General features: G+C 37.4%; 2 protein-coding genes across 2 annotated transcripts; both read left to right on the forward strand.

The window, feature by feature from the left end:
* The first annotated feature begins 410 nt into the window (after nucleotides 1-410).
* LOC117496890 (ADP-ribosyl cyclase/cyclic ADP-ribose hydrolase 1-like) lies at nucleotides 411-6,791 on the forward strand. The gene is made up of 8 exons (XM_034148744.1): nucleotides 411-657; nucleotides 1,907-2,033; nucleotides 2,114-2,249; nucleotides 3,473-3,555; nucleotides 4,546-4,619; nucleotides 5,992-6,078; nucleotides 6,236-6,319; nucleotides 6,408-6,791. Exons 1-8 carry the CDS (start codon nucleotides 479-481, stop codon nucleotides 6,463-6,465), a joined length of 828 nt encoding a protein of 275 aa, XP_034004635.1. The 5' UTR covers nucleotides 411-478; the 3' UTR covers nucleotides 6,466-6,791.
* Nucleotides 6,792-9,789: 2,998 nt separating this feature from the next.
* On the forward strand, nucleotides 9,790-20,440 carry LOC117497347 (ADP-ribosyl cyclase/cyclic ADP-ribose hydrolase 1-like). The gene is made up of 8 exons (XM_034149313.1): nucleotides 9,790-10,068; nucleotides 11,176-11,302; nucleotides 11,400-11,535; nucleotides 12,220-12,299; nucleotides 12,868-12,941; nucleotides 14,915-15,001; nucleotides 15,159-15,242; nucleotides 20,349-20,440. Exons 1-8 carry the CDS (start codon nucleotides 9,911-9,913, stop codon nucleotides 20,404-20,406), a joined length of 804 nt encoding a protein of 267 aa, XP_034005204.1. The 5' UTR covers nucleotides 9,790-9,910; the 3' UTR covers nucleotides 20,407-20,440.
* Nucleotides 20,441-23,012: the final 2,572 nt, after the last annotated feature.

Here is a 23,012-nt window from a genome sequence, read left to right on the forward strand (position 1 = left end):
TGAGAACACTTCAATGCATCAATAATTATAAAACATATCATATATATTATTCTGAAATGGACCAATCTGCAGAGGGAGTACTTTTACTTTTGGTAGCCTACTTTAAGTATATTTTGATGCTAATACTTTTGTACTTTTACTTGAGTATGTTTTGAATGCAGGACTTTTAATTGTAACAGAGTATTCCTACACTCTGGTACTTCTACTTTTATTCAAGTACACGATCTGAGTACTTGTTCCACCTCTGCATAGTTACTCACATCCACTGCTTAACGGTCTCGTTGTGGTCCTCTGACCTCAAGTTGGGCAGCTCCACCTAAACAGCACAGGTTCCTGATTGGAGCAGATGACCACGAGCCACCGTGAGTGCGCTCCTCTATAAATAGACGGCGGAACGCTCGCAGTGTCTCAGTGAAAACAAACAACAGTCATCAGGCAGCCAAACTTTCATGGTGGGGTTGAACTGTAACAGCCTTTAATGGAGCACAGTGAGTATCGTCTTCCGGAGAAGAGACGCAGGAGACGCTGTATTATTTTAAGTGTCGTCTCTCTCCTGCTCCTGCTTATTATCGTCGCCGTTGTGTTGGGACTCAGTCTGCGGCAGAATACATACAAACTAAAGCCCACATTCATTGCAAGGTGTCAGGAGTTCAAAGGGTAAGCGTTTTTAAAACTCAATGTACAGAATATAAAGTAGGCTCAAAGTTAAACTGGGATTCCTCACATAACTGGTAATTCAATCTGGAATGCAATGCAATGGTAAATATTTGATGCAGTAAACATTTGCACTAAATTCCCAGTGTATTATGTAGCCTACTTAGCCAGTGCAGCCTATTACAAGTTACAACACACCTGCAATAAGCATTTTCAGCAAAGTGTATCATTTTTTTTTTTAAGTTTGTTGTTTGTGGTGCTTTTGATCTGTAATGCATTACTCAGAAAGCTATTCTGTTATTTACCCTTATTCATATGAATGGGATACACAAACTAATAAAAACACCTGGCAATAAATACTGTATAATGCATGCATTACAGATTCAAAACCACAAACTACACCTCAAAATTATAAACTCAAAGAAGATCGTATTTCTTACCGTAATTATGTATTAGGCCTAAAGGCTGCATTCATTTTAGCTATGTATAAAGTTAGTTTTTTATAAGATGCCCTTTATTTGTTTGAATCAACAAATGCAATTGCATGGCAAAAACACAAGACATATAATCAAGAAAAAGTGTCAATACGTCTGTGATTATTTAGTCTAGGAAAGAATTCCATATTTCCGTTGCTCTACTGTCCATTTGAGTGTTTACCTCCAAACCGTATGAATCCTGATTCCTAAATGTGTTTAATTGATTGTATTGATATGATTGGAAAAACTATTTATGTATTTTATAAACTATTTAACACGTTAAAATGCAGAGACATTTTTAAAATGCAGAAATAGTGATGTCATGAATGAGAGTTACAGTGTGTACGTGCTAGTTTATAATCTTAAGGAATATTAGCAAATACTGATGATTCACATTAATGTTTAGAAAGAGGGAGAGGTGCAGGAATATTAAGTGCTCACGATGAGAGAAAGTAAATGAAACGCTAAATATGGAGTAAAGGTTCAGTAGTCATTGACTCACCTACTGCACATTGTTTGTGTCTGACCAGTGTAAATACAGCTGATGAAAATGATATGTAGCGTCTGTCTTACTGTATCAACTGTAATTGAGCTAATCTTGACTGTAAATATGAATTAATCATACTGTGTTGGCTGCTTTTCAACCATGATAGTTCCTTTACAATGATAGAAATGTATAAAGCACTTATTAAAACACAAGTGACAAAGTGCTTCAGAAAGCACACTCAAATAAAACATGAATAGAAAGTTCATCCACACTGTCTTTTATTTTTCAGGTACGACTGTGAAAAGATGTGGGATGTATTTGAGCAAGCCTATGTAGGCCGGGACCCTTGTGATGTTCCCATGGAAGCCTATGACCCTTTCATTGCTGCCGCCCCCTTGAAACCTGCCTGCAACAGAGTAAAAACCCCTCATAACACATGTCTGCACATTATACACTCAACCCCTCTTGGTAACACGTGTGTGTGTTTGGGTTATAGATGATGTTCTGGAGTAAAACCAAGGACCTTGTCCATGACTTCACGGAGAAGAGGGATTGTTACGTCACCGTGGAGGACTCTCTGCTGGGGTCTGTGCTGGATGGTCTCACCTGGTGTGGAAAGGAGGGCAGCAGGGGTAAGACTCTTTGTGCAAAAGACGACCTCATAACTGTGTAATTTAGTCGAGTTATGCGATTATTTGCTTAATAAATTAAACAATAAAGGGCAGAGAAAAAAGGAGCTGCAGTGTCTTAACGATGATGTTCTATTTGACATCTTTAAACAAGTTTTTTAACTTCACTTAAGTAAAAAACACCCAAACCTTTATGTCAAATGCCAGAGGTGTTATTTATGTTATGCCTAGAGTTATTTTAACACAGGTATCATAGTCATGTTAAAGGGGACCTATCATGCAAAATGCACTTTTGTACGTCTTTTATACATGAATATGTGTCCCTGGTGTTCCAGGGAACTCACCAAGTGTCAGAAAACACAACCCTCTCTATTTTCCTCCATACCCAAATCTCTAAAAAAGGGGCTGCAACGGATCTGATAAAAACTGATCCAGATTTGAACACTTTCCTGACGTCAGGACAGTGGCACTACGGCTATTGGGCCAACTCCACCAATCAGGAGGAGACAACCACGGCATTGCCGTTCGAAAGCGCTGGAGACGTTGTAGTACATATGCCAGGCCTCTAGATGGTGCTGTTGCTCACAGAATCAACCCTTGCTAAAACAGATCTAAAGAATGTCAAATTGAGCAAAATGAGGCATGGCTAAAATGCATGATCTGTTTGGTATTTTGAAAAAAAAAAAGTATAAATATGCCTTATATAGGTATGGTCCTACACTATATTATTCAAATATAGCATGATAGGTCCACTTTAAGTAAAGAGTGCTTGCAACAGTTGCCAAATTACCTCAAGTTTTCTGAGAAGACAAGGAATAAGTAACAAGGTTTACATTTCATGTTGTAGTACAATAAATATCATCAAATTAAATTGCAGTTGTTTTTCAATCAGGCAATTTTCAGTTTACACACATGTCTCTCCAAAATGAATCCTTCATTTTATCCTGTTAGACATTTGTCTAACAACAACATTCTTATCAATTAATCCTTGAGTCCAAATGGACATTTGTGCGAAAGTTGAAGGAAATTCTATGGGGGACATTTTTAGAATACATTTTTTTCTATTGCTTTACTATGTTTTGTTTATGTTTGGATCACTTGTTTTCTTTCTCAGTGTGGGTCTGTAGCGTCCAGTTTTCCGTTTTGTTTTCAATGCAGCTCATCAAAGCACATTCTTATAATTGAAATGCAAAAAGGAATGACTGACTGTGTGTGTGTTGTTCTAGAAACATTCACTACCGGCTGCCCAGGGTGGACAGACTGTGTGAACAACACTGTTCGCTCATTTTGGAACAGAGTCTCAACTGCTGTGAGTTATCAACAAGATTTCACTAGTTTTGCCAAAAATACAACACTTGTTGGATACAGCATGATTGAAATGACCCATTTTAATCGAAGGTGGCGCATGAGGTGAATGAATGAGGTTGATATAGAGGAGAAAAGTAAAAGGTCACTCAGCCTGGTTTTAATCAATGAGGCTTTGTGGCGGTCTCCATGGAGTCACATTGTGTAGCTCTCTCCTGAGCAAGCAGTGTCCACCCACACATTCAGCAGAGCCCTCTTTATTTTTGCCTGGGTTTTATTCTGTGATTAAAACACCCACACTAAAACACACTTTTCTTAATATTCACCTAAACAAACCACTAAAAAAAAAACGTATTGATCCAATCACATATAAAAACATTGACTTGCAGGAACACAACATTTCTTTTAAAAGGGTTTAAACTAGACAAGCTGAAATGGATACAATTCAACCAGGACACATGAAAAACATGGAACTAAAGAAGCACTTTGTTAGATTACATAGATTAAAATAAATTAAAATAAATATATAAACAGTTAGTATACATTCATGTGTTTGTTTTATGCTTACTTATCCCTGCAGCAGACCACTGGAGGTCAGAATAAACTAGATTTTATGCTGCTGATAAGATTAATTCTGAGAATATTGCAGTACCAACTTCAAAACTTCAAGAATTGTTTATTTGAATCAGAATGTATAACCCTAACCCTTAAAAATACATAGAACACATTTATTTTGCAAATCAGACTTGGAATTCCACATTCCAAGTGTTGCTTTATACCTACTTATTATATCTTCCAGGTTTCCTATAGGTCCCCTATTATACTATTTTTCAAAAATATATTATAGGTCTCAGATAATACAAAACATGTCTTACATTCAGTTAATTATGGGTTCTTCGGCTGCTTGAAATATAGATGTCTGTAGGAGAAGGTGGTCTGTAGTGTACTGTACGTATATATATAATGTTCTCTAACCTCATCTTCCTGTCTGTAGTTTGCAGATGCTGCCTGTGGTGATGTCACAGCAATGCTAAACGGATCCATCGTCACACCATTTCATCCTGCAAGGTGAGCATATTTTATAGTTCAATGACTTTTATGCAAACCTTATTTCAATATCTCACTTGCTAATGCTAATTCAGCAACAGTTTGTAAAGAAGAAGAAGACATACTTTATTAATCCCCAACGAGGAAATAACTTTTCCCACTTTTTTACACACATTTCGCACACAAGCTTAATAGACATATACAGAGGATATGCACAAACAACATGCAGAGTGATTAGTTTGCCAGTTAGCCAGCAGCCTTGCTAAAGGGCAGCTCTGCAGGGCCCTGGAGGTTAACTGGCACCTCTCCAGCTACCAGTCCATACCCCGTATTTTTCAGTCCGATCCAAGGCCACTGCTGCCCCAATAATAAAATTGACCCCATTTTTGTAAGTGAACAACATCTCAAAGCAAATCAGACCAACAGGGATTCAGGATTTATGGGCTCAAATGTATACTCCTAACTTTTTTTTCAGTTTGAATTTAATCACATAATATCCAGTTTCCATTACACTTTTACGTTACCTGAAGGCCAATTTAGGTTCTCACTGCTAAACACCACACTGGACCCTAGAGAGCAGCATACTGGGAACTGCTGGAGTCCAAATGTCCTACACTGAACGTTTACTAAAGCTTCTAGAAGGAGAATAGAAAATGAACAGCGAGTGCACACAGAGAGTTCAACGAGATCATTTTGCCAGACAATCTTCTTCATATTTAACAGGGTGTGTACACATGTTAACTTCAAGATAGGACCATATACAATCTATGGATAGGGCAAATGGAGTCAACGCAGGTCAGGGACACTGCATTCTAAGAAATCTGTAAAACCAGATTGTCTCTTTGTTGCTTGTATTCTCCGAGGCTCAGGACTCTTGTGACCTTACAGATCCCTATTTCCAATGCAGCTGTGATTTTACAGATGGTATAAAATGTTTTAATTTATGGGAGACGGCGGAACAGACTTCCAGGAATGGGCCATGTCACGATACTGAAATCTGCTCAGAACATCTGAATGAATGCAATCCTTTTAGAGCAGGAGTGTCGGATAATTCCATGTCAGACCTTTCAATCATCATGGTTTTGCTCTGAATGTCTTAAATGTGATTGATTCAATATTTTGTTCTCTTTAAAGTTAAATATGAAGCCACTCTGCAGCAAGATAAACATTTCATAAAATAACTTGTAGTGGTGGTTATATATTGTGGGTTTGACAGTAATTGGATCTCCAAAAATGAAGCCTTTGACTGAGAAAACATATATATTATTGAGAATTATGTACAAGAAACATATGTAATAAGTCATATATTTTGTAATAACCTTACCCTAACCCTAATCCGACATAATATATGTTTCTTCTACATAACCAAGTACATTATTACTTTTGTTTTCAGTATTTTTGCGAGCATCGAGGTGAAGAGGTTCAACTACCCCAGGGTGAAAAGCCTGAATGTTGTTCTGGTCACACAGAACAAAACTGTGTAAGTGTTTTTCTGTTCATTTTACATGTGAAAAGTAAATAAATGTTCTGTTTTTGCTTCCAGAGTGGTTTATTTTTTTGGTGTTCAACATACAAATATGCAGAAAGTTAAACAGGTAAAGTTGTTCCTTAAGTCCTGTTTTCTGTATCCTCTTCAGGACAAACTGCACTAACGCATCTTTAAAGGATTTACAGAAAGAGCTGGATCAAGGGACAACATATAACTGCGAGGAAGTGACTGAGTAAGTACAGCATGTTTGTGTGAGAGGACGTCCCCATGTATAAATTAATATACTCATATAACGACTACATGTTACTGTTGCTATGCAGAACCCAGATCCAGGACTGCAGCTCCCATCCAGAGAAACCCTGTGGAGCCTGTTGGTGATGACCTGTGAACTCAATATCAGAATATACTGTGTAAACAAAACAATAACCTACTGTAAAAATAATATTTTTTTCTAGAATATATTGTGTAAAGTCTTTGTAAATGGAATAATGTGCTATTATACACAAAATATAATTATGTTTCTACCTATGTGCCAGTGTGACTAAATGTGAAAGGTGTATTTTTATGTGAATGTCAATGACATGTTTAACAATGACAATGTCGTTTTTTTTTTAAATCTTTTTTTAAATCTGGTGCTAGCTAATACGACTGACAGTCTTGCTCCCACCTGTAAGAAATGTTTTTAAATAAAAAAATATATATATATAAAGTTGTTTGTGTGAACTATTACATGAAATATAAGAAATACTTTTAAGATCCAACACTAGAATATAAATGGAAATAACTTAAATAGAAATTAAATCGAGAAATTATATTAAACGTAATATGTGCGTTATAATAAATAAACGTTGGGATTCACGATTGAATGTGTAAGAATATGGATTAAAAGACAAGTGTAACAAATAGTATTATTGTACAGATTGCAGTATTGTGTAAACCAGAGGTATTGCACATTTGCACATTTTAAACAAAATTATTGACCTGTTAAATAAAGCTTCTAATGCTAGTGAGAGGTACATTTTCAACATTAGGGGGCCCTGTTCAGAGATTCTTAGTATCAGTTTCATTCATGATTGTTAAAAGCAAAATCATTGCATTCAAAATGTTGATGCCATGAGGATGTTAAATAGAATTCAAACAGTACAACAAGGTTTGAAAATTGATCTATTGGACATTATACATTATGAATTGAACTTAAGGTGGACTTACATAGCTGTTTCCTTTGATTATTTTGTGTCTGCACAAATAAGACTACTTTAAGTTAATGAGGAGTTGCAGTTGAGGGTTTCAGGAAAAATACCTATGGTGAAAGCTCTCCTTAAAACTGTCTATGAACTTAGATGAGCTTGAGGGCACATTTATTTTTACATTAAATACGTGATCAACTTGTGAAATGTTGTCTTGATTTTTATGGTAAATATTTTTCCTTTTCATTTTGATTTATGTGAAACTAGGCAGACGAAAGTGTATGCGCACTACACTAAACCACTGAAGTGAATAGAATCTGCTTGACACCTGCTTTTTGCTCTTATATGTATGCTCTATATTTATGTAGATGTAGGCCACAATATCTATTATGTGTGTGAGCCAAGAGCGTGTTCTTGTTGACACAGACAGGAACTTAAAGAGTGCAGTCGAGAGTTTGCTGTGAGATTGTTTTGGCAGGAAGCAGGAATCACGTCGAGTTCAGTAACAACATCTTCTTTCCTTTCTAGTGACTTGCTGCTGTGTGACAGACACGTACCAGAAACAGTCTGCACAGGTGTTACATGTAAAACTACAACATGCTGTTGAGATAATACATTCATTTAAAGTCAACGTTTTAGTTATTTCAGTGTTGAGTACTGAGACAAGTACTGTAATGTCGGTAAACATCAGCATAGTTTTGGTAATTTCCACTACCACCACGGCACCAGGATACATAGAACGTAGAACAGAATTGTGTTACATTGAAACCTTTTGAATACTTTTTGATATTAAGGATACACACACTTATCTATAATTAACATGAATGCAAACTATTACCAAAGTGTTAACCATAGACATGCCAAATGTTTGTTTGTTAAAAGCTAAAATAATTCACATTTTGTCCGTCTTTATGACCAAGTAGTAGCCTAGTAGTCTGTTTAAACTAGCCTAGCATGTTAGCATTTTTCTTAAAGGTCCCCTATTATACAATTTTTCAACAGTATATTATAGGTCTCAGATATATACAAAACATGTCTCTGAAGTGTTTGGCTTGAATTACAAACAGATCGTGCATTGTAGCATGCCATAAACCCCTCTGTTTTAGCCCTGTTTTAAAAGTGCTGATTTTGTGTCTGTAACTTTAATTGCGAATGAGCTGCTGTTAGCTACGCCCCTCTGCGAGATGATTGGTAAAACACAACTGTGCTGTGGGAGGAGATTCAGGTGATAAGGTGGGCAGGTGTTACCTTGGTTGGTTACTGGTAAAAAAAACATTGAGACATCACGTAGTGGCCAAAATCTGATCAGCTCATTTTCAGACCGTTTTTATACACCGATCAGCCATAACATTATGACCACTGACAGGTTAAGTGAAGAACATTGATTATCTCGTTAGAATGGCACCAGTCAGTGGTTGGGATATGTTAGGCAGCAATAAACACTTTGTCCTCAAAGTTGATTTGTTGGAAGCAGGAAAAATGGGCAAGCGTAAGGATGTGAGCGATGTTGAAAAGGGCCAAATTGTGATGGTTAGCAACTGGGTCAGAGCATCTCCAAAACTGCAGCTCTTGTGGGCTGTTCCCGGTCTACAGTGATCATTACCTACCAAAAGTGGTCCAAGGAAGGAAAACTATTGAACTGGCGACAGGGTCATGGGCGGAAAAGGCTCATTGATGCGCATGGGGAGCAAAGGCTTGCCCATATGGTGCGATCCAACAGAAGACCAACTGTAGCTCCAATTGCTGAAACACTTAATGCTGGTTCTGTTAGAAAGCTGTCAGAACACACAGAACATCGCAGTTTGTTGCGTATGGGCTGCGTAACCACAGACTGGTCAGGGTGCCCATGCTGGAACCTGTCCACCACCTAAAGCGCCTACAATGGGCATTTGAGCATCAGAACTGGACCAAGGAGCAATGGAAGAAGGTGGCCTGGTCTGATGAATCAAGTTTTCTATTACATAATGAGGATGGCCGGTTGCACTATGGGAAGAATGCAAGCTGGCGGAGCTGCTTTGGGCAAAATTATGCTTGGGTCCTGCCAGTCATGGGGATGTTACTTTGACTCATACCCCCTACCTTAACATTGTTGCAGAACAAGTACACCCCTCTTGAGCATGATAATGCGCCATGCAGTGGCGGCTGGCCCATAGGGGGCGATAGGGCGCCGCCCTCACTAAACCACACACAAAAACATTAATATTAATAATAATAATAATAATACTAATTAATTATATATATTGTCCATATTTGTGTGTTTAAAATATGGAATGCACCCAGAAATATATGTAAAATATGATCTAAAAATAATTTACTGACTGGTAAATTAACACTGAAAACTCCAGGTTTTTTTGCATTAAGTCATACTGGGATGTTTGCTGAAATGCATTGCATGTGGCACAGCCCAACCTAGAAAGAGTTCCACCAGCCGCCACTGGCGCCATGCCCCACCTCGTAAATGACAGGACTTAAAGGATTTGCTGCCAACGTCTTGGTGCCAGATACCACAGGTGTAGAGTCCATGCCATCGACAGGTCAGGGTAGCAGATAACCAGGAGTTGATACACTTGAGCTTAAAAACAACAGTTAGACAGCCCAACGTGCATTGCTAGTTTGGAATTTTCAAAGACTCTACAATGGAGAAGAAACGTACAATGGAGAAGAAAATTATTATTGTAACTGCTGTCCCTTCTCTGGTTATTGTCGTCGCCGTTGTGTTGGGAATCACACTGGGGAAGACAACATTCAAGCAAGAATTTGAATACAGGTGTTCCATGTTCGAAAGTAGTAAGAAGTAAGTGTTTTTGAGTTTTGAAAGGTTAAGTTACGATATATTCAGATAATGGGTTTACTTGGTTACTGCAGCCTAATACAACACACCTGCAAAAAGCATTTTCAGAAAGTTGTGTTTTTTTACAAGTTTTTGTTGTGGTGCTGTTGAACTGTAGTGCATTACTTACAAAGCTGTTTCTGTTATTTAGCCTGCATGACTCATACGAATGCGGTGGACAAAATAATAACAATTCCTGTCAATATAATCCATTAACGATTCAAAAACAACACCTTTATACTGTTTTCATGCATTGCAGTTTAGCACCACAACAATGTCCTCGGAAATTATTATACGGTTGAATTGGCACTTTTTGTAAACATTTAATATTATAAAATTCATGGAGATGGAATTTCTTACAGCAATGTTGTATTAGACTGCATTTATTAAAGCTAGGTATTTTTAGGATACCATTAGCTGTACCCTAAAGCTTGTCTTCCTGGGGACTCAACACATTTGATGGCATGGAAACGGTCATATTTATCCTAATAAATACATTCCTATATATTTATGACTTTATTTTAGCTACTCAACATGGCTTCTCAGAATAAACTACAGATCCCCCAAAAGCATAGAATCATACAAATATCTGTAAGGTATTCCATTTAATTATTCCAATGTGTATTAAAGGAGGAATCTTTTAAAATACCGATTATTCACATTCCTGTTTATAAAGAGGGTGAGGGGCAAGAATAAGAAAAAAGGCTGACAATGAGAGAAAGTAAATGTAATGCTAAAGATTAAAGAGTAAAGCTTTGGTCAATGACTCGCCTACTTCCTGACTGCACATTGTGGACATACAGCGTAATGACAAGTCATATTTTGCTGTACAGGCTGCTTTTCAACCATGATATTTTCTTAACAACAATGGCAACATTGTATGCTATGTATGAAATTGTTTCTTGATGTGAAAGGATGGGAGGAAAAGCCCTGTTTTAATTTTCAAGATGCCAAATGCCTTTTTACAAGCAAAGCCTGCACCAAATTTGGTCCAACACTTCGGCATTTTCATCATGATGACGCTGATCCACTTTCCTGACACTAAACAGTACTGATTTTATAATTTTTCAGGTACAACTGTACAGAGATATGGCATGAGTTTGAAAAAGCCTATGTGAACCAGGACCCTTGTAAGATCCCCATGAATGCCTACGACTCTTTAGTTGCTGCGGCGCCCTTTGAACATGCATGCAAAAAAGTAAAAACCTTTCATCACAAAACTGTGCACATTATCCACTAAATGTATCTTTGGCAATGCAGATTAATACATTTTATATTTTTGTTTTTTGGGTTAGACGATGTTCTGGAGTAAAACAAAGAATCTGGTCCATGACTTAACTGAGAACAGGGATGATGTTGTCGCTTTGGAGGACACTCTGCTGGGATCTGTGCTGGGTGGTCTGCACTGGTGTGGAGAGAAGGGCAACAGTGGTAAGACACTTGCAAAAGTCAACCTTGTAATGGTGCGATTTAGTCCAGTTTAGCTTTTACTTGCAAAATAGAGTGAAAAGAAACTAAGGAGAGAAACAAGGAGTATCAGCAGTTGTTCTTTGGGGAATTTCCTCACGTTCACGGGTCACAGTGAGCTGAATCAATAACCGAAAGTGGTATCAATCGTCTCTACTCTAGGTGATAAAGGGAATCAGTGTATTCCTTTTTGTCTTTTTTAACACTTTATTTTTGAAAGTTTTCATTATAAAGAAAAATCATACAGAATGTAATTGAGCAGTCTAATACATACTGTAGATGCAACAGTGCACATTTAAACCAGACTGTCAAAAAGCAGATCAAATATACCCCCCACCCCTACGATCAACAATGTTTTTAACTCCTAATAAAACAAATACATACAGTATACAATACATATTAAGATTCTCACCAATGAGATATTTTACACATCACACATCATAGTTAATACAATCTATAGGCACCCTTGTTTCATTCACTTCGTTGTCTTTTTTATTGATTGACTATGTTCTGTTTATTGTTTGGATCACTTTTTTTCTGCCTCAGGGTGGGTATGTACTGTAAAGCCGCTTAGTTTCCTGTACAGCTCATCATAGCAAATTCTTATAATTGAAATTCAAAAAAGATTGACTGTCTGTGTTGTTCTAGACACATTCACTTCCGGCTGCCCAGGGTGGAATGAATGTGTGAACCCTCGTCGCTCTTTTTGGAGCAGAGTCTCAACTGCTGTAAGTTATCAACAATAATTCACCGGTTTTGCCCAAAATACAACAGTGGTGGGAAAAAGCTGAACCTGTAAAACCCCAACTAATGGTTAATAACTAACTATCAGTGCTATGTTGAGAGGAAGGCCTTGCGCTCGTTATACTACGAATGTGTTGCTGTATACCTGTTTTCTGTGCAACATTTCGTTGAGATAGAAAGACCTCTAAACAACCAGCAGTACATGTTGGCAAGGCAAGTTTATTTATATGGCACCTTTCAACAACAAAGGCAATTCAAAGTGCTTTACAAAAATGAAAGACATTAAGAGCATTAAGAAATAGTGCAGTGGAAACGCATTATTAGTTGGCATTAAAAAACTGTTATTAAAAAGCAAATAGAATCAAATAAACATAAAACAAGCTAATATATATAAAAAAAGAATTCAAGTTACAGTGTAGTGTAAGATATACAAATGCAGCTGATTGTACGGGAGCTTCTGCTGCAGATCATACATGTCTATATTTCACAAGGAAATTGTTGGTCTGTAGTTTAAATCTAAAATGTACTCTAATGTTATTTTCCTGTCTGTAGTTTGCAGATTTTGCCTGTGATGATGTCACAGCAATGCTAAACGGATCCATCGACACACCATTTGATCCTGAAAGGTGAGTACCTCTAATGCTGCCCACATTTTTATTTAGGGTCGGAAAATTCCATTTCATTTAATCGTTTATTTGAATAGGGACAATGCACATTAATGAACACTTTAGACAAATAATGCTTCAAGTGTAAATATGCCGGATTTGAGCTTTGAGCTCATTTCCATCCGTAGTCCATAGCAGACCTTTAAATGATCATGGTTCTCTGAATCCCAAATATGTGCAGATGTGTCAATAATGTAATGTTTTTCCTTTAGTTAATAGTTGAGGAATACATCATTGGCTGATGTGGTTGTAGGTTGTTTGTTTGGAAATAATGTTAACCTCCAATAATCAAGCCTTTTAAACATTTTTTATTTTCAGTACTTTTGCAAAAATAGAGGTGAAGAGGATCAAATACCCCAGGGTGAAAAGCCTGAATGTTGTTCTCGTCACTCAAAAGAACATTCAAAAGTAAGATTTTCTCTTTGTTTGTAAAACTTCTGCAAGATTATTGACCTTTGTCTGTTCATTTTGAACGTGATAACTACATAAATGTTCTGTGTGTGCTTCTACAGTGGTTTATTTTTGAGGTACAACACACACATATGCAGAAAGTTAAACAGGTAAAGTTGTTCCTTAAGTCCTGTTTTCTGTTTCCTCTTCAGGGCAGACTGCAACAATCCATCTTTAAAGAATTTACAGAGAGTGCTGGATCAAGGAATAACATATAACTGCAAGGAAGTGACTGAGTAAGTACTGTACAGCATCCATGTTTATACATGTATATACTCAAAATATATTGACATGTTATTTGTTTATTTGTATGCAGAGCTCAGATCAAGAAGTGCAGCTTCGATCCAAAGAAAACCATTGGAGCCTGTTGGTGATGAACTCAATATCAGATTGGACTGTGTGACAAAATGACACACAACAAGCCAAACAAATATTTTGCCTAGAGTTTATTTTTGAAAAGTCTTTGTAAATTGAACAATGTGCTATTATACAGTACTTGAAATATACTGTATCATTATTTTTGTATGAGTTAGACAACATGTGAAATTACTCTTTTTTTATGTAAATGTCAATGACCCATTTTTACAGTGACAATGCTGTTTTCGATCTTTTTTGCTTTTTAATTACGTTCAATTGACAATCTTGCTTGTAAAGTTTTCTGCCTTTTATATGAGAACAATGTTAAAAAAACCTCAACATTATCGATCCTATTCTATAATAGAAATAGAAATATTTTAGAATAAGTCATTGAAATAAATTCGTAGAGAAATGTTGATAAACGTAATAATCCATTATTGTTTAATAAAAGAAAAAAACATTAAAATATGGAAAAAAATAAAATGTGTGTTGATAATAAGGATAAATATGGGATTTATGAATATATGTGAGAAAATAAAAGTGTTAATAAGAATATTAACTGTGTCAGTATATTTATCGTATGGCTTGATTTCTGATAAAATATCATGTTTTGCACGCTGAAATCGTGACCTTACAGATCCCTATTTCCAATGCAGCTGTGGTTTTACAGATGGTGTAAAATGTTTTAATTTATGGGAGACGGCGGAACAGACTTCCAGGAATGGGCCATGTCACGATACTGAAATCTGCTCAGAACATCTGAATGAACGCAATCCTTTTAGAGCAGGAGTGTCGGATAATTCCATGTCAGACCTTTCAATCATCATGGTTCTGCTCTGAATGTCTTTACAGTTAAATATGAAGGCACTCTGCAGCAAGATACAAATGTAATAAAAGACTAATTAAATACATTAAAACTGAACTTGTAGTGGTGGTTATATATTGTGGGTTTGACAGTAATTGGATCTCAAAAAATGAAGCCAACTGAGAAAGAATATATATTATTGAGAATTATGTACAAGAAACTGTAATAAGTCATATATTTTTAAATAACCTAACCTAACCCTAATCCGACATAATATCTGTTTCTTCTACATAACAAGTACATTATTACTTTTGTTTTTCAGTATTTTTGCGAGCATCGAGGTGAAGAGGTTCAACTACCCCAGGGTGAAAAGCCTGAATGTTGTTCTGGTCACACAGAACAAAACTGTGTAAGTGTTTTTCTGTTCATTTTACATGTGAAAAGTAAATAAATGTTCTGTTTTTGCTTCCAGAGTGGTTTATTTTTTTGGTGTTCAACATACAAATATGCAGAAAGTTAAACAGGTAAAGTTGTTCCTTAAGTCCTGTTTTCTGTATCCTCTTCAGGACAAACTGCACTAACGCATCTTTAAAGGATTTACAGAAATATCTGGATCAAGGGATAACATATAACTGCGAGGAAGTGACTGAGTAAGTACAGCATGTTTGTGTGAGAGGACGTCCCCATGTATAAATGAATAGAGATGGGGTCGTTACTAAAAAAAAGTAATATATTACATATTACATATTACTTTAAAAAAAAGTAATATATTACACTACTTCGTTACTCTCTACATAAAGTAACTCGTTACTTTACTCGTTACTTTACTCGCAGGGCCGGCCCGCCCCTCCCTACAGGCAGATCATGCAGACTGCTAAAGTTTCAAATGTTCTCTTTAGTTCAGTTTCCATTGTCGCATAAGACTGATCCAGATAGCTCTGACCATGGCTGTCCTCTTTCTCCTGCTATCTGTATTTTGCGCAGTATATCTCTGAACGATGCGATGGTGATTCCACTGTGCAAATGGGCAACATTTTCTCTACTATGAAGGATGCTACAAGCCTGTCCATCTCTGCTTTGGTTACCGGTCATTTTTGCTGCTTCGGAGTCGGCGGCGGCGCACTCACAACATCCTCACTCTGGGTTTGGGGGTCCTTAGCTATTAGCTTCAGCTTAGCATGTATTCTTTGCAGGTGTTTGTTGAGGTTTGACGTGGTGTTTACAGCAGTGGATAACAGCTTCTGGCCTGGACACAGTTTGCACCTCACCGTCACATTCCTGTCTATTCTTCGGACAAACTCAAAATAATGGGCATACCTCCACCCCTCGAAAGATATTGCTGACTCAGCCATGTTTATGCAGCACTGCAAGTGGAGATGTGGATGCGCAAGTCGCGCAGATTACGTACATATAAACCTGCGGCGGAAACCCCTCTTGTCTGTCAGTGTGATTATGACTGATTTTATAAAAGTAACGAAGTAACGCGTGTCGGGGCAATGTTAGTAACTGTAGTGTGATTACTGAATTATAAAAGTAACGCGTTACACTACTCCGTTACCGACAAAAGTAATATTATTACAGTAACGCGTTACACCCAGGGTTCGAGTTATGTGGGAGCCAATGGGAGCTGAGCTCCCATAAGGAGGGGTCTGAGCTCCCACGGACGCAGTGAAATCATACATCTGTGGGGGTCGCTAATACATTACCAACAACCATTATTTTAATCACAAATAATGCATGTGTCAATGTAATGAGTATTATTGAAAAGAAAAACATGTTTTCCAAAAGAACAACGCATCTCTTGAATAACAATATGCCTGCACTGCACCTCTTGCACAATCTATGCCTGTGAGCGTGCTGCGCGAGCCGAGATCATGTGTGTGTGCGTAGTTGAACCTTTTCATACAGGGCCGTGGTAAGTAGGGGTGCTGAGGGTGCTTGCAGCACCCCCTGATGGAGGACAGGGAATCTGCACGTCCACAAGATTAAATGGAAATATAATACAAATATAATACAAAAAAAAAAAGATTTCGGCCTTGATGTTCACATTCATAATTAAGTAAAGATAACACCCTTTTCAGCCCGGTTACATTTTCCATGTGCCCTGAAAGGACTCTGAGTGTTTAGATAGTTCACTTTAGTCTAAGTTATATGTGTCTCAAACGGTTTTATCACAATTTATGTAAACAAATATTTCCAAGGCACACCTTTATAATTATTAGGATAAATAAAAACAGGTTTGAAATCATTCCAATGTATACTATAGGACAGTAAACCAACAATATCCTTTAAAACTGGAGAGATTAAAAAATATGGATAAATAAATAAATAAATGTTAACTGGTAAAATAAGATATAAATGAACCAGCAAAAATCTTGCCTAGAGCAGCAAATTGGTCAGAACCGGCCCTGGTGTCATCCCCACAGCACCCCCCATTCGAAACATGTTCCCGCGGCTATGTACAACAATACGCCCAAGCTGCCCCTCCTTAAAAAAAATGACAGCTAGTATCTACCTCATTGTTTTGTTTTTAGAAAAACAAAAACTAGGTGTGTCTTGTTCTTGTTCTATCAGATGTTTAATGATTCAACATGTTTTTACACTTTCCTGTTTAGATTCTGCCTCGTGTTTGTTGTCATTGGGCCGTATGGAACAACATGTTCTATTCCAATGCTCAATTGCTCTAGGTCGGATTTCCTACTAACGTAATAGACACTTTGGACATTTATTAATCCTAGTAGATTGTCATCACTAGGCAAGGCGCGGCAAGTTTATTTATATAGCACCTTTCAACACAAAGCAATTCAAAGTGCTGTACACAAATATAAGACAATAAGATCTAACAACACTAACATGTGTAGTCAAATTTGTCTGAAAATGATTTAGAAATGTTGCTTCATTTGGATGGAACATTTGCGAGGCGAAAATGTACCTCACTCTTAGTTTATGAAATCATCAACTCACTATATAAAAAAATGAAAATTTGCATCAACAGCACGAAAACAAAACCGGTTGCAACCATGTTGTCAAAGTAGCAGCAAAAAGAGCCAATGTGATGTACTGCCCGCTTGTTTGTTTGAGAGCTTGAACAACTACTGACAAGTGAAGAAATGCATGGATGAAATGTTGATGTGTGGTTCAGTTGCCTCTATATGCATTGAATACAAACTGATGATTATTTGCGATGCATTTATGTGAAGCAGTATTTTATTGGTGTTGCTGGTTAAGATAAGTATGATGTAACTATTTTATAGACTAATATGTAGCTTTATCAATAATGCCGTGCCACATTTTATAAGCTATTTGTTTTGAATGTAAAGTAGTGAAGTGGGAGTTTAAACTAACAGAGATTTATGCCCGGGCAGCCGAAAATATGTTTTGTGTGCACACTTTTGGGCCTTTGGGGACTCCGTAGATTCACCGCAGACAATTACATTTCAGGAAGTTACTTTGAAACTTGCATGTAAAGTTTCACGCTATGTTTTGCTAAATGAAAGTTAAAACGTTTCACTATCACTCATATCACTTTGTCTGATCTCTCTCTCTCTCTCTCTCTCTCTCTCTCTCTCTCTCTCTCTCTCTCTCTCTCTCTCTCTCTCTCTCTCTCTCTCTCTCTCTCTCTCTCTCTCTCTCACTCTCTCGCCCTGTAATGAGTTGATTCAAGTTCTTAATGTCAGTCTAAACAATACAATTATGTTGGTGCATCATGGCATGTGGCTCATTAAAAAAAAGTACAGCTATTATCTACCTCTTGTATAACTGGTCGGCCCCACCTGCATTAGCACAATGGATGAAACAAATACATTAGGCAAGGCAAGGCAAGGCAAGGCAAGGCATGTTTATTTATATAGCACCTTTCAACACAAGGCAATTCAAAGTGCTTTACAAAAATGGAAGACATTATGAAAATGGCATTTAAAATCAGTCATTAAAAAGAAAAGATAATAAAAGAAACATTAAAAGAAAAAATACATGGATAAAAGTTACAGTTTAAGATGTGAATAGTTCAATTAAAAGCAGCGGCAAAAAGAAAAGTCTTCAGCCTGGATTTAAAAGTAGTAAGAGTTGCAGCGGACCTGCAGGTTTCTGGGAGTTTGTTCCAGATATTTGGAGCATAATAACTGAACGCTGCTTCTCCATGTTTAGTTCTGACTCTGGGGACAGAAAGCTGACCAGTCCCTGAAGACCTGAGAGATCTGGATGGTTCATAATTTAGCAGTAGGTCAGACATGTATTTTGGGCCTAAACCATTCAAAGCTTTATAAACCAGCAGCAGTATTTTGAAATCTATTTAAAGTAAAACCACTTTCCAGCAGTCAGCAGCACATTGTAAAAGCTGTCGATACAACTGTTCACATTCATAATTAAGTAAAGATAACACCCTTTTCACCCCGGTTACATTTTCCATTTGCCCTGAGAGGCTCAGTGAGGTAAAGGACTGTTTAGATAGTTCACTTTAGTCTAAGTTATCTCAGTGTGTCTCAAACGGTTTTATCACAATTTATGTAAACAAATATTTCCAAGGCACACCTTTATAATTATTAGGATCAATAAAAACAGGTTTGAAATCATTCCAATGTCATTTCATTTCATTTCAAACCTTTATTTAACCAGATTGGTCCCATTGAGATCATAGATCTCTTTTTCAAGGGAGACCTGCAGCATATAGGTTCCACATGAAACATAAAACAATAAAGGACATCATACATTATATTTACAGGATACATTTACATAGTTATAGACATTTACAAGTACCCATAGTATCAACGAGCATTTCATTTAGCCTAGCTTTAAAAACATGCAGAGGAATGAGATTGCTCAGTTTCAATTCTTGCTGAAGATTGTTCCAAGCAAGTGGAGCTGCGCACATAAAAGCTGTCTTACCTAAGACAGTCCTTGCTCTTGGCACATGTATACTATAGGACAGTAAACCAACAATATCCTTTAAAACTGGAGAGATTAAAAAATATGGATGAATAAATAAATGTTAACTGATAAAATAAGATATAAATGAACCAGCAAAAATCTTGCCTAGGGCAGCAAATTGGTCAGAACCGGCCCTGGTGTCATCCCCACAGCACCCCCCATTTGAAACATGTTCCCACGGCTATGTTTTCATATTTAAGCTTGTAGCGAGTAGAGGGCTGCTGGCAGGCCCAGACTGGCCATCGGGAGGGCCGGGAGGTTTCCCGATGGCCTTAATGTAGGCTATTGTGAACGCAACGCTGCGCAAATGTGGGTTTGCCTCACACAGGGTGACTGTCTGTCTACATGATGTGGCATCTGTTTCATATGGGTGTTTCCATAGATCTAGTCTCTTTATTTTCCCCTCAAAATGCACCAGATTGATGCATTTAACTCCAAAATTAAAAAAATATCTTACCAGGGGGGGCATGCCCCCGGACCCCCTTAGAGGATTTGAGGTCCACCCCCAAAATATGTTCACATGGATAGGTTCCCAAATACATTTGCAATTTTTTTTAAAATAGTAACCCCTGTCCATATGTTTATTATTGGTGTGTGTGTGTGTGTGTGTGTGTGTGTGTGTGTGTGTGTGTGTGTGTGTGTGTGTGTGTGTGTGTGTGTGTGTGTGTGTGTGTGTGTGTGTGTGTGTGTGTGTGTTTGAGTTTGAGTGTGTGTGCGCGTTAGTTTCAAAGACCCCCATAGAGCTCAGTTTATAACTCGAACCCTGGTTACACCCAACTCTGTAAATGAATATACTCATATAACGACTACATGTTACTGTTGCTATGCAGAACCCAGATCCAGGACTGCAGCTCCCATCCAGAGAAACCCTGTGGAGCCTGTTGGTGATGACCTGTGAACTCAATATCAGAATATACTGTGTAAACAATACAATAACCTGTTGTAAAAATCATATTTTGTCTAGAATATATTGTGTAAAGTCTTTGTAAATGGAATAATGTGCTATTATACACAACATCTAATTAAGTTTGTACCTGTGTGTCAGAGTGACTAAATGTGAAAGGTGTATTTTTATGTGAATGTCAGTTTCATTCATGATTATTTAACATCCTCATGGCATCAATGGAATGCAATGATATTTCTTTTAACAGAGTTCCAATAGTACAACAAGGTTTGAAAATGTATCTATTAGACATTATACAATATGAATTGAAATGAAGGTGCATTTACATAGCTGTTTCCTAGGATTTATTTGGGGTCTGCACAACTGAGACTACTTTAAATTAATGAGGAGTTACTCATGAGTTGCAGTTGAAGATTTCAGGAAAAAGTGGACCTTGAAAAAAAAAATATTTCTTTTAATTGATTTGATTTATTTTCATTATTTTCTAAATTACTAAACTACGGAATCAATTCCTTTTGTGCCTTTTAGTCGATACTTGAATAATGGAAAGTTTCTTTATATACAAAATCAGCTACATTCATCATATGGCTTGATTTATGATCAAATATTTTGAAGGCTGATTGGCTCCTGCTTTTGTTTGGTGGCAAAACCTGATATAAGTTTCAAATACCTTCTGAAATTGGAAATGATCTCTGTTTTATAAAACTGATTTAACAGTTTCAGTGAGCAAAATTACAGATAACGCAATGTTCTGAACATTTTGAAATGTGCCATTATTGAGCAAATATACTTGTTATATTTGCTCAATATTTGCTTAACATTGCTTGTTAAATATACTTGTATAAAAGATTATCTGAGAAAGAAAATGTAGGCATAACTATTTGGGTATCTGTTTATTAAAAAAGTGATGTGTCAGAAATAAATGAACATATAAAAGGTATCCCTGAATAACAGTGGATTATTCTGTAGACTTCGATGAGCTTGAGGGCACATTTATTTTTACATTAAATACGTGATCAACTTATGAAATGTTGTCTTGTTTTTTATGTTAAATATTTTTCCTTTCAGTTTTGATTCATGAGAAACTTGAACCTAGGCAGAAGGTGTATGCACACTACACTAAACCACTGAAGAGAATAGAATGTGCTTGTGAAAACAACACCTGCTTTTGGCTTTATATATGCTCTATATTTATGTAGATGGCCACAAGATGTCTTATCTATTATGTGTGTGAACCAAGAGCGTGTTCTTTTGACACATACAGGAACTTAAAGAGTGCAGTCGAGAGTTTGCTGTGAGATTGTTTTGGCAGGAAGCAGGAATCACGTCGAGTTCAGAAACAACCTCTTCTTTCCTTTCTAGTGACTTGCTGCTGTGTGAGAGACACGTACCATAAACAGGCTGCACAGGTGTTACATGTAAAACTACAACATGCACTGAATTAGGTTTCAGTAATGTGAAATCCGTTGACATAATACATTTCATTTAAAGGTCCCCTATTATACTGTTTTTCATCAATATATTATAGGTCTCAGGTATGTACAAAACATGTCTCTGAAGTGTTTGGTTCGAAATACAAAACAGATCATGCATTGTAGCATCCCATAATCCCCTCTGTTTCAGCCCTGTTTCAAAAGTGCTGATTCTCTGTCTGTTACTTTAGATGAAAATAAGGAGCCACTCCCTACGCCCCTCTGAGAGATATTTGGTTAAAAAATACACAATGGTGCTCTAGTGCCCCTTTCACACCAACGCAGTTCCCGTTCTAGCTCCGTGCTAGAGCTTTTCTGAAATGGGTGATGTTAGCATAGCAACCGAAGCTAAACTGACTATAACTTGACTACTTGTTGCTATCCTATTGTGGCATAAGCCCTTTTCTAGAGGCACATTTTACCGGCGTATTTTTCATTATGATTCTACTTGTGATAGTCGGACATGACAACCTGTGCAGCCCATGTATTGATTCCATCCGATAGCTGCTATAATACAAAACAAAACGTCTGCCTGCTCTCCACAATGATCAATAACAGCGAACGGATGGTCAAAGTAAGGTACAAATAAACAGAATCACACGAAGCCTGGTTAGTGTTGCCTGACTTTATAAAGTGTGTTGTTTTTTTTATAAGTGTGTGGTTGCGTTCTAGTCACTTTGCTCAGCACTACTGCTTGTTACAACTTTTATTTGCCGTACTCGCCTTTAACTGTTAGCTCAGGTTAATCTCGGCCCCCTCCGACGTAAGCGTGACGTATGCGGTTCTTGCTTCTAGACCGACAATTTTTTGGTGCTTGAAACGAACCCGGAGCTTAGAGGCGGCTCCGCTGCGGTGTGAACAGGAAAAACCGGTGCTTTTCAGACTCTAGGGTTGCGGTCGAATACTCCAAAAAAACAGCTCCTAAGTTCTAACCCTATCGTCTATCCCTTGACCTCGGAGTGAAACGTCATGGGGTTAAGGGATAGTGGACAGGAGAATTCAAAAGGACTTAGGAGAAGAGACTGCGGTACTTTAGAGAATCCGACTGCACTTTCACTATCCGACGTGTTTATGATGCGCCAGCGGAGGTCATAAATGTGCGCCTGCTGCTGTGGGGA

This window comes from Trematomus bernacchii, unplaced genomic scaffold, assembly GCF_902827165.1.
Source record: "Trematomus bernacchii unplaced genomic scaffold, fTreBer1.1, whole genome shotgun sequence".
NCBI classification, from domain to species: Eukaryota; Metazoa; Chordata; class Actinopteri; order Perciformes; family Nototheniidae; genus Trematomus; species Trematomus bernacchii.

Bases quoted from the DNA above. Each gene is read 5' to 3' on its own strand.
- LOC117496890 (XM_034148744.1), top strand. From the start codon at position 479: ATGGAGCACAGTGAGTATCGTCTTCCGGAGAAGAGACGCAGGAGACGC. The intron at 4,620-5,991 runs GTGAGCATATTT...TTTTGTTTTCAG, and splicing joins ACACCATTTCATCCTGCAAG to TATTTTTGCGAGCATCGAGG. The intron at 6,320-6,407 runs GTAAGTACAGCA...GTTGCTATGCAG, and splicing joins AACTGCGAGGAAGTGACTGA to AACCCAGATCCAGGACTGCA.
- LOC117497347 (XM_034149313.1), top strand. From the start codon at position 9,911: ATGGAGAAGAAACGTACAATGGAGAAGAAAATTATTATTGTAACTGCT. The intron at 11,536-12,219 runs GTAAGACACTTG...GTGTTGTTCTAG, and splicing joins TGGAGAGAAGGGCAACAGTG to ACACATTCACTTCCGGCTGC. The intron at 12,942-14,914 runs GTGAGTACCTCT...TTTGTTTTTCAG, and splicing joins ACACCATTTGATCCTGAAAG to TATTTTTGCGAGCATCGAGG.